This window comes from Marmota marmota, unplaced genomic scaffold, assembly GCF_001458135.2.
Source record: "Marmota marmota marmota unplaced genomic scaffold, marMar, whole genome shotgun sequence".
In the NCBI taxonomy this organism is placed as follows: domain Eukaryota; kingdom Metazoa; phylum Chordata; class Mammalia; order Rodentia; family Sciuridae; genus Marmota; species Marmota marmota.
The window spans coordinates 12232930-12245332 of NW_026000196.1; the positions used below are offsets into that span (position 1 = coordinate 12232930).

The 12403-nt window shown below is 38.1% G+C and overlaps 1 protein-coding gene across 7 annotated transcripts in view; it reads left to right on the forward strand.

The window, feature by feature from the left end:
• Positions 1 to 11661, forward strand: part of Mctp2 (multiple C2 and transmembrane domain containing 2) — a 219554-nt gene extending 207893 nt beyond the window's left edge. For all 7 annotated transcript variants that reach the window (XM_015493108.2, XM_048790319.1, XM_048790318.1 and 4 more), the window contains 3 exons: positions 25 to 134; positions 6129 to 6226; positions 8404 to 11661. In XM_015493108.2, the coding sequence (XP_015348594.1) occupies positions 25 to 134; positions 6129 to 6226; positions 8404 to 8472 (277 nt within the window). In that variant the 3' untranslated portion in view covers positions 8473 to 11661. The remainder of the gene's footprint in view (positions 1 to 24; positions 135 to 6128; positions 6227 to 8403) is intronic.
• The last annotated feature ends 742 nt before the right edge of the window (positions 11662 to 12403 follow it).

A 12403-nucleotide genomic window follows, 5' to 3' on the forward strand; every position in this document is an offset into this window, starting at 1 on the left:
AAAATTTATGTGGTTTGTCTACAGCACGTTTAACTGGACGGTCCCGTTCCTTTCATTCCTGGCCTGTTTGATTCTGGCCGTAGCCACCATCACTTTGTACTTCATTCCACTGCGCTACATCATTTTAATCTGGGGTAAGTTTGACATGGTCCTTTTGCTAGCAATCAATTTCAGGTAAGAACCAATTACTCATTTTTAAAGAGTGACTATAAACTTTAAATGTGCTCTTGCTGGCAATTAAACATGAGATTAAGGAAAGCATTTGAGGAACAAACACTTCCAGGACCTCCCTGGAAAGGCCAGTGGAGTGAATGATCAGCATGGATATTTATAGGCCCCTTGCATAATTGTGATCAAATAAAAATGTGATAGTGCATGCTATTTCCCTTTGGGATTTGCCAGTCATAAATCCCCTTGAATAATATATTGCTGTGGCCCAGTAATTTTCTGGAAACACTGTGGTTCAAACAGGGAGCACACACCTGCATCTTGCCCTTTATATAATGTCAAAGTAGATCTGATCACTGCCAGGTTGCTCCTGACACTTCGTCTCTAGTGGACTTAAATCCAGAAGGAGTCGGGGTGAAGGAGGGAACATTCTGTGAGTATCTATCAGTTCCTTAAAAAAAAAAAAAAAGAGGAAGCTGTTGTTTACCAGGGGAAATGGGATGCTTAAAAAGTTTAGCTGCTTTAAAAAAGGAGAAACAAAAACATAAAAATATCAAACTTGAAATAAATTTCCTGACTTCACACTCATGAAGCTTTGTGGATCTTTGTGTTTGTTGCTGGGTGGCCCCTGCTTGATGTAAGGAGAATGCACTGCACTAAATGACTGGGGACTTGGCAGCCTTTGTATTGTGACTGTTGCTGAGCTCTCCTCCCTCATTGCTTGTAGGGAGCTTCCTATGTCAGGATGTTCAGGGAAGTCACAAAAATGAGAGTCTGTGGTGAGATGCACTCATCTTTATGCATGGACAGAGATCCTGGAAATTCTGGATTAAAGCTGCGACTTTTCTAGAACCATTACAAGAATCCCTAAAAGGGATTTCACCTAAAAGGTAGAACCCTGTGCACAAGGAAAGCCAAAGGTGGACATTCAGAAATGGGAAGAGTCATGGGAAAAATAGAACTCATAAAATTACTAGAACTAACTAGAAGGATTTTGAGAATATAATCCAATCATTCTCTACAGTATTTTGAGCTGAAAATCGTATCTAAAGAAGCCTCTGACCTTGTTGCAAGTCTAGGAAGAGAAAATAAAAACATATTCTAACCCTCTCCTGAGGGGTAGGAGTTAATACTTGGTTCTATGCTATTGCTTCAGACAATGTGCCTCCTTGAAAGCTCTCTTGTTGCAACTTTCGGAAAGGCCTCTCAATGCACAGGTTTGTTTTACATTGCAACAATGCTAGCACTTTGGTCATTAGGAAAGAACATGGGCCTCTCTAATGGCTCATTGATTAAGGCAGGATTTTTTTAAAAAAATATATTCCCATGAGTACTCTATATGCTAAATATTATCTGTATAGACTGGATAATCTTATTCTTTCACAGTTGTTATTTTGTGTTTGGTTGTGTGTGTGTGTGTGTGTGTGTGTGTGTGTTTCCAATTTCTGACCACATTTACAACTTATACCTTCATATAGCTGTCTGTTCCTAACCAGGTCTGATTCAAAATTACAGTTCTTTGGCTACTGTTTTGTTCAAACAGGTTATCTAATTTGAATGCCATGGTCTGCTGTTAAACACTAGTACATACATGATTTATTTATAGAGCTCCTTTCCTCCACAAAGGCGACTAATACAGTCATCCCTGATTCCAGAACCCCCTGTGGATACCAAAATCTACAGATGTTCAAGTCCTCTGTATTTTCACAGTATTTCCACATAATCTATACCTATTCTCCCCTGTATTTTACTTATAATAATTAATACACTGTAAACTCAGTGTAAATAGTTGTTATGCTGTATTGTTTAGGGAGTAATGACAAGAAATCTCTGCATACATTCATTACAGAATGTACAACCCAGAGACACAGAGGGCCAACAGTACCATTTCCTCCTTTGTCAATGTTGGGATTCTAACCCCTCTATTTACCTAAATCACTTTGACTTCTTCCAAGATATTAGCAGCTTTCCAACAACTCTTTGCATCTACTTAGGGAAACATTTCTTTATTTCTTGTTCAGTTTATGGATGAAACTATTAAACAGCACGGACTTTATTATTGTCTCGCAAGCCAGCAGTAACCCTTTGAGATTTACCCTCTGGAGATTTGGTTCCACCTTCTATACAGGAATTCATAGTTTACTGGTGAGCATACTAAAGACAGAGTGGACAAATGCCTTGACAATTAATCCATGATTTCATCATGTAAGACTTGCCTTTCCATCCTGGTGTACATTTTGCAGTTGCATTAAAACTTATTCATTTTCAAGGCAAGGTAGTTACTAGCTACTGTAGGTCCAGTACAATGTTTTGCATATCTTTTATATGATTCTGTCCCCTGCAGATGCTTTCTCGCATGAGAAAAGATATATGTCAAATTTATAATGTTCCTTTAAGAATGTCTCCTGGACCATATGAAGTTACTTATTTTTATGGAGTCTTAAACATATGAATAAGAGCCTAGCATTTTGCTAGATATTCATGTTCTATACCTGGAAATAATGTTTTTGTATAACTATTTTTAAAATCAATTATTTGACATAAGCATATGAAAATATTCCTGGACTCCAATTTACTGTAATGTTTTGATGGGTGAAACACGTTTTTTCCCTCTTTAATGATTTTTTCCCTCTTTATGATTCTTGATGCAGCATCATAGATATAAATCTTTAATGAGCAATCAAAAAATCCTTTGAGTGCATGAGTCTCAGCCTCCACACCTGTACTCTCCATAGGCGACTCTTTCTTGAGCCCACCACTTCTCTTGTGTGGAACTGTGATTTTTAGAAATTGAGAAGTAGATTTCAAGAGGGATATCTGAAGTTTTCTGTAGAAAAATATCTACTGGAATTTAGTCACTTGATATATATCCAGATGGTAAAGTATCTTTAAATTTCTTTTTTAATTTTGTTTTAGTTATACATGACTGTAGAATGCATTTAGGCACTCTGATATATCATACACAAATGGGGTATAATTTTTAATTTTTTAATTGATTGTACATGTTGTAGAATCACATCAGTCCTGCAGTCCTAAGATTTGATTGCATTCATGTTTTCTGTTGTAGAGTTTCCCAATATTCTTTCAGTTTTTCGTCACAGATCCTAGCTATAGTTTCCCAATCTTGGACTCTACTTTTAAGTTTGGGGCTTTTTGCAAGGGGGAGCCAGGATTTAACTTTGTATCTCTAGTTGATAGCATCACAGCTCTCATATGAAAGGTGCTCAGGGTTTGAAAAATGAGTAAGCAAGGATCCTATATAGACCCCATGGAATCACACTGAAGAGTTACATGCCCATTACTTATAGAAGTTTCTGAAAACTTCTTATTCTGTTTTGAGTGCTTATTTTCAAGTTACTGAGTGTAAGGCAGTCATGAGATTTTCCATATCCTCTTTCCCCACATTTATTTATTTATTTATTTATTTGTTTATTTATTTATTTATTTTTACATTGAAGCCCTCCTTCCACCCTACTCATCTATTTATTCTGAGCTCCATCACCATTGAATGATAGTCTCTTTCCCAAATGCTATCCTTTGGGACTTAGATCTCACTTGTTTTATCATAGCAAAAAAAAAAAAAAAAAAAGTTTTGCTTTTTTTGTTGTTGTTTTTTAACAGCAGATAGACCTCTCTATGTGTATCATTTAGGTTAAAATTTAAATTTACATCTAGTATCCTACTAGATGATGCCACACATTCAGATTTTTCTTGTGATCATGTATGAAAACTCTTCCCTACGGACCTTCTTTGGCTTCCTAGCTTATTAATACCCACAGTAATGACTGCAGCCCCTCCATTGATGTGGAATTACAGAATTCTTTCACATATCTTATCCAGCATGATTCTATCAACCCTAGACATTACATAGGGCAGTTTTTTTTCATTAAAATTTCATGAGAAGTTTAGAGGTTGGCCTTGGGTCAGTTATAATGCAGAGGAGGGTTAAGTGATTTGCCTGAAATCACACAGTTAATGTATCATGTAGCTGAAACTGAGGCCCAGGGATTCTTGCACCATCACCTTTGTTGTGATCCTTCATTGGCCCTTAAAAATGACCAAGAAGTCCGTGATCTCCTGTTGGCCCTGGATCTCACATAATAAATAGTATGTTGGAATTACTGCAATAGACAAACCTGGGATACCTTTAAAAAATAAGGTGTGCTTTTGAAGCATGCAATCTGAATGCCTTGTAATTTTTATTCTAACTTTTTCAAACATAGACAGTCCCAGTGCATTGTGGACTACTTCGGCCTTTATCGGTGCATTTGAGCTACTGTGCAGGTTTATAATCTTCTCAGTGGCTGAGAATGCCGTGTTTTGATCGGCTGTGATATTATCCCTGCCTTGCTGTTCATTGTAAAGACTCCAGATGCGCACACTATATATAATTAACAATAGAAGATATATCTTTTCTCAATACGTCTTTGTCTCCCTTCATCATTTTGCCTTGTCTGTTTTCTTTTGCCAAAAAGCCCATGCTACAATTAAATGTCTTTAGAATAACACAGTGAGAGTATTTTAGTTTAAAGGAACACTGGGGGAAATTTTAGTTAGAAACATGAAGCTTGCTGTGGGGGTAGAGGGAAGAAAGGCAGAGTGCAGCTTTGACTTGAGGAAAAGGGAATCATTTGCTGGGAACCTTCCCTAGCCCAGCCACCAAGCTACCATTTACTCATGAACAATGGCTGGCCCCCATTTGCAAAGCAGATGTAAATCTGACCCCCCAAAGAATGGACTGGAGGTTGGCATTGTGTCAGGTATAATGCCATGCAGGAAGTCCAGTCCTGAGATGAAAGCAAAGTAATATTTAATGAACAAAGAAAAACATCAAACCTTTTATGTGTTGGGGGACTGTTGAACTTGGCTTCTGAGTAGGAGCCATTCAGAGCACAACTAAGCTAAGAATCCATTCAGCGGTCATTGGGACTGACAGGCCTTCAGATATGATCCTTGTTAAACAAGCACCCCGTGGCAAAACTTCAGAAGGCCACCTAGTCTTTCTGCTTCTAACACTCAACATGAAAAAGGGGTTGACATTTTGGTGAAAAGACTACAGATTGTGAGCTCTGGGTACATGCAAAGTAGCCCCAAGGAGCACAGTGGAAGACAAAAGGTGGTGGAGAGGACCTCTTCACTAAAGAGGAAACCATGGGCAGAGTGTGTCCTGGGCAGATACAGGAACCCAAAGTGCAGCCACCAAAGGTGGGTGCTCTGCAGTGGACTCACATCTTAAAAGTTGAACCCCTCTGTAATAACCATCGTCCCCATCCTAAATTAGCACATACTCCGTTGTCCAGACAAACCCACTCTCCAGTGTTGCAGTCCCCAAATTAAGTTAGCAACCATAGTAAGATAATTTTCCAATAATAACTTTTCACAGTTTCCTGCAGCATCAAAGTACAATCAACATGTCAAGTTCTGTTCTGCTGTGAGAGAAGAGAATCCTGTGAAAATGACTTGGAGGTGGGGGGAGAGAGATTGCCGCAGTTTCTTTCTAACAACAAGAAAGTCCCGCCCTCCACCTCCCACAGCTACACGGGGTCCCGAGCCTCCAAGTAGGGGCTTGTTTTGGCTAATGAAGGCCTTTTCCCATCAGGGACATTTGTTTTCATAGCAAAGGAGGCTGTTAATCAGTATATTCCAAAAAAGCCAATGAGCTCTCCAGTTTTAGTGCTTGTTTCTGCTGCCCTGCTGCTGGGACTGTAATGGGATTTTCACAGCTGAAGAAGGCAGAGCCCCTCTTCCCCCGCCCCCTCCACCTTCTTCCAGGAAAAGGCATTTGTGAATGATTCCACATGACAGCAACATGTGCATGACTTGAAGTCTAGTAATTGTTTTCACACTAATTTTTACTTGTGAATACCCCTCCACACACACCCAAGTCAGGCAAGATTTTTAAAAATAGGGACGTAGGTAGACAGAAAGACAAAAAGCTCTCTGGTGTTTCTATTTTTCAGGCATAAATAAATTTACCAAGAAGCTCCGAAATCCCTTTGCCATCGACAATAATGAGCTACTAGACTTCCTCTCCAGGGTTCCTTCTGACGTTCAAAAGGTATGTAATGAGTGCTCACCAACAACAGGGGCTCCAACACTGAGTTCTAGCCAGCCGCAGAGCTAAAGGACCAGGAGACTCTGCTTATGTGAGTAATTGAGATAAGGAATCTGAAAAGCCCTAAAGAGGCCTGGCTTGCAGGGAGGTGGTATTAAAAAAAAAAAAAAAAAGGCAGCGTTGTCCAAAGCATGAGATGATTGGGGGAAATTATCCTGAAAAAGAGCTACTAAAGAAGGATCTGGAACTCATACCGCGCAGCTGCAGTGTACTGATGCTTGGCCCTTTTTGATTGCTTACCTCCCTAAAGAGGACAAGATGGGCTCAGTAAGTGCAATTGCAGGAGATCCAAACCTGAGGAGTGATACTTATTTTCTTCCTTTTTTCGGATGGCAGGCATTTATAGGGAATAGGGAACAAGAGGATTATTCTTTTTATTCTTGTTTGCCCTGATTATCTCCTGGGCCTCCCTTCTATCCCCTTTCCTGTAAAGACTTAAAGATGGTAAGGGCAAATCCCCCACTTACTTTGCTACATGGAGAGGAAGAGATGGCATGAGATAATTTGAGATCAATCACAGGTATTATTCACAGGTAATGGTCACTTAATCCAGCAGCGTCTCATTTCTGTGGATGCTCAGAGATTAATGACGACAACAATAAGAGAAAGTCCCGAAGAATAGCTCAACATGGGTCCCTGCAGATTAGCCTGGTATAAATCCTGAGGAAGGAAGGCAGGCAGCAATTTCACTAATGAAGAATAGGTTGATGGGGAGACATTGGATGAAATATCATGGAAGATAACAATATTGTGTTATCTGAGAGAATCCCAAATCAAGTATCAGTTTTCACCATTGGGCCACTGTGACGTAGTTGTTCCCCAGCATCTGAGTGGATCATGGAGAAATAGGGCTTAAAGGTCTTAGAGTTCCTTTCCCCTTCATTTCAAGTTCTGGAGATTAAAATGGACTATTTTTTTCTTTAACCTTCACTTTATAACTGTTAAAGAGTAAATTCATCTTCCTAGAATGTATTTTAACATTTAAATTATATAATTAAAAAGTAACCTTGCTTGTGTTTTGCACTGAAGACTGACAGGTATGTCATTCTCTGCTCCCCTAACTAAACCTTTACAAAACACTGGAAGAAAACGGTGGGGTTTTTTGTTGTTGTTGTTGTTGTTGTTTTGTTTTGTTTTTCTTTTATCTGTTTTTGGCAAAGTAGAGACTAATCTGTGATTGGGCCTCATGTTCTTGGGGAGTTTAGCACAAATGCTAAAAATAGTGAACACATGTGGTCTGTAATACAATAGCTTAAATAAAGGCATTCCACCAGCAGCCTATCAAAGCTCACACACCAAAGCAATACATTTGCACTGTACCATCACTTGGGTCACAGTGTGAGTTCATACACTATCCTTGAAGAATAGCAATTTCCATCAAGCCCCCAAGGGTTGTCTGTGCATGGTCCAAGCAACAGCTCTGAGTGGTCATCCAGTTGGAGTTGGCATGAACACAGAGACATACAACAAAAGAGCATCTAAGAAGGACATGCAGCATGCTAGTAAGATCCTCCCAGTCTCACCAAGGGCAGTGTCTAATAACACCTTGACAGTGTGCCCTGGGGAATCACCGAGCACTCATATTTATCACAGATGTTTTAGCCATTATATTGTAAATGAAATTAATTTTTAAGAGAAATCTATAATAAAATCTGGTACCCAGTATCAATTTCAGCATTTTTCCCCTGTTAGACAAAATAAATGTCCATAATTGTCTGTGATTTTTTTCCCCAAGATTTTAGATAGTTTTTAAATGAATAATTCTAAGTTGCTATATCATATACTAAGATAAACATTCCCAAGAGGCAGTTATTAAACTTACTTATGGTTGAGAACTGACGCGCACAAAATTAAGATCATCGAGCAGTGCCCAGAGCAGGTAGAAACCCATGCATCTCATTAGAAAAATCTGCTTTTAATATTTTGGTTTCAAGAAATGATGCATGACTTCTCAAATCCTTCCTGCAATTAATCCCTCCATGTTCCTGTGTTTAGAAAATGATTCATTACCTTTGAACCTTCCTTCCTTTGCCTTGGTTTGTCCTTGGGGAGCCATTAACACACTCTGTGGTGAGCTAGGGTTACCTAACTGCCAGCAACATGTCTGTTTGTTTTCACAGGTGCAGTATGCGGAATTGAAACTCTGTGGCAGTGGCAGCCCCCTTCGGAAGAAGCGCAGCGCTCTCTAAGACGCACACAGACTTTTGACTCTAGCATCCTATATTGTGCACTCGGTCAGATCAATGTCACGGCTATTTCAGTGGTTCTCTGGGACCTGAAGTGTGTGCCAGGTGGAGACCATGATATGCTCTGCTCTTCTTCATGTGCACAGATGCCGACACTCCTGTGCCCACCCCTCCACATGGGGTGTTCTATCATTTGCATAGATGTCCATCCCAGCAAAAGGAACCAGTTCTGAGATTATGAAAGACACATCCATTCTCAAATAGGAGTTGAAGCAAGGCTCCCATGGGTCTGAAGTCCCTCCTTAAGACCAACCAAGAGACCACTTGGGTTTGTGAGTGACAAACTGGTTTTCACACCTTCAACAGATTCTGAGATTCAGTTACTTCTACTTCCCACCCCCACCCTCCTTTCAGATTATCATTCATGCAAGTTTCATCTGAATTAAGTCTATGGTAGCTATCTATTCAAATAATGTATATTACAAAAAGATTTTATAATAATTAACATAGTTACACCCAAATCTTTGGCAGTCACTACCATGAACATATATGTAAATTTTTGGCAACCCCTTGGTGCTGGATACCAGCCTACATTACAGTCCATTGCTGGCAATGGATGCCCCAGGAGGTCCCAAGGGACCACTCTTTGGAAGAATTAGGGTTTTCTGAAAGTATTTGGCTGCCTTAAAAAGCCATTTCTTCTCACTTTATTTATTTCCAAATAAAATGTCAATAGCTGGCTTCTGAAAGGTGGGGTTTAGGTGATGAATAAATGAATTCTGAGTATTTAGAAAGATAAAGGTATGAAGAGAAAAACTAATAAATCAGGGTGTTCCCTAAACATAATCATTTCATTTTCTCAAATGTTTTGAACAGAAAGAGTATTTTGATGGTCCAAATTTATCTTTGGTTCCCTTCTGGTAAAAGTAAGCTATTGGCCATGAAAATTTTAGAACCCTGTTCCTAGAATTTAGCACCCCAAAGTCCTCTTTTAATGGCATTTGATTCCTGCATACCCCACAATTCCTCAGTAATCCCCTGAAAAATCTTGATTTTGTGCATATATAAAATATATGCAAATCTTTCTGTTTAAATAATATTTAAAGTTTAAAGATTGTATTTTATTGACACATACTTTGTATGTGCAATTTTATATATGTATATGTATTGTAAAGTAAAGTTGAGGTAAAAAGACCTAATTTAATAGTGAGTTTACTATGGTATTTTTTTTTTTGTTTCTGGGTTGTAATTTAATAATATCAAACAAAATGTTTATGAAAAATGCCAAAGACTCTAAACCTTATCATCTTGTGTCTGTTTTTCTTCATATTGCATCTTCCTGGGTTTCTTTCTGGCTGAGCCAGATTTCTGCATGATTTGATTTACTTCAAGTTAATGAAGCTGGCTGGAAAAGAGCCTTGCAGAAATTATAAAAGCCCCAGTAAATCTCTTAGTTGTACATACAATAGATACCCAAGAACCTCTTTTGTTAAACCGGTTACTCAATCTTCTGTGTAAACAATGCCTCATTGTCTTGCTCCCAACTATCATCCAGTTTATCATAGTCTGTCATTTTGTAACGACCTAAGTCAGACATTTTTAAGCAGACATGTGAGATCTGATCAGTCATTTCAATGAAAACTTTCAGCAGCAAAATAACCCCTTATTTATTTAAAAGTGGAACCAATGCTTTATTGTTGTTCTTTTGCTATACAATTTCAAAATGAAACAATTTTCCCTACAAGAAGGCATCATTAGTTAGACGTTTTTCCTCTGTAGCCTGACTGGAATTCTCAGCCTTAAGTTTAGGACACAAACATTAGCTGAGATATAAGATCAGGCCCAAATCAACCTTTAATAGATTGTATATGGGAAACATTGCTAATTGATTAAATAGACACTGATTGTTAAAAAAAAATCAATGTTAGTTATAAGTGAAATGTTAATATTGATGCAATGACAGGAATCCCTGATATCCTTGGGGGAAGTTCTAAGACCCTTAGTGGGTGCTTGACACCTCAGATAATACCAGCGCCTAAAATTTAAAGCCTTAAATAAGCACTTATCACACCCTGTGGTCATAATTTTGCAGATTGATGTGTAACAGCAAAACTAACATGAATTTTTTTCTTCTAAAATTTCATGTATAAAAATTCATTTTTATCCTAGATCTTAGCAACCTCAGCATAAGATTTTTTTTTTACTTATCAAATTGAAAACTTGCATATTTTAACTCAAAGGAAGTACTTTCTGGCACATCCAAATTCCCAGCATTATTACTCCTCGGCTTTGGAACCAGTATTGAGGGTTCCATGAACACAAGCACTGCAGTACTTAGTCTGATAACTGAAATGGGAACTAAGTGACTGACAGCATATACAGTATGGACACATGGACAAAAGGATGATTCACATTATAGGCAGAATGGAGCACAATGGCATAAGGTATTGTTACGTTATTCAGAGTGCTTCGACATTTGAATGTGTAGTTTTGTTCCTTCTGGAGTTTTCTATTTAATAATTTTGAAGCATGGTTCACCAGGGGCAACTGAAACCACTGAAAGTGAAATTGAGGGTAAGGAAGAACTATCAGAAGTTTAAGAACAATTCTAGAATAAGTGATCATGCCCACTAGGGTCTCTCTCCTTCTGAAACCATTATTGCCATCATGGGAGCCTCACCTTCATGGATGGGCCTCATCTCATCCTAATTTCCTGCCCAAGTCCCCATCTCAATACCAGGTGAGGATTAAGTTTCCAATAAGTAAATTCTGGAGGATGCACCAAACCATAGAAAAATTATGCTGGTATTTGCCAGATTCTGCTAGAGGTCAGAGTTACCAAAAGGCTTGACTCCCACTGTCTTCAACTGGACCTCCTATCCTGACACCTAAGGTATAACATTTCAATCTAAGGAACAACATTTCTAACAGACCAGTTCACAGACAAGTTTTCCTTGTTCTCTTTCATGTGCTCCTGTTAGAACATAGTTCTAACCTGGACAGATCAGTGTAGTCTATCCTGGAAAATGTATTTCTTGCTTTAAATAGGAAGTTTACTTTGTGCAATATTATTTATTAATCCCTGGCAATGTTGATTACCAACTTCTAAATTAAACTATGTCTTATATTCAGACTTCTTACCTTCATGTTAATAGAAATATCTATGGACAGTAAAACAATCTTTACATTCTTTGTTTCCTTGTACCGTTATTTAATAAACATTGATTAATACTGATAATGCACCTGAATGAAACAGACAATGTTCCCCTGGTAGAACCAGATGTTAAATTGATACTTTCAAGCAACAGCATGACATGCTCAGACTCCAGTTTCAAGGAAACAATCCTTTTATGTGCAGTGGGTTTATGAGCAAATATGAATGTTCAGAGACATCATAAGGCAATTGTAATGCTCCTAAAAAATTAATGATGTCCTGAACTTTCAAAAACTGGCACAGAAAACAATGAAATCAGGAGTTTAGGAAATACAATGAGCAGAACTTGACCATTCTTGACTATGAGAAAAGGGAGAGAAGAGTCAAGGATGGCCACTCAATGGATATTGAAGAATGCAAGAATGTTGATATTTTACAGACTTTGATGCCAAGCCTAGGAGATGGTATTGCCTTTCACTGAGAAAACTATAGAAACAGCCATGGGAGGAACTTGTGAGCTAGGTTTAGCATTGCATTGAGGTGCCTGAGAATGAAAATTGGTAGAACCACTTTTTGAAAAGTTTGGTAGTATCTATTAAAACTGACATATATGCCCTATACCCTTGCCCCATATGAAGTTCACACTTAAGTATATAAACAACACTTGTATGTATGTGTGTGTGTGTGTGTATATATATATATATATTTAATGAAATATATATATATATATTTATATATATAATGTTATATATAATAATTATATATATAATGAAATATATA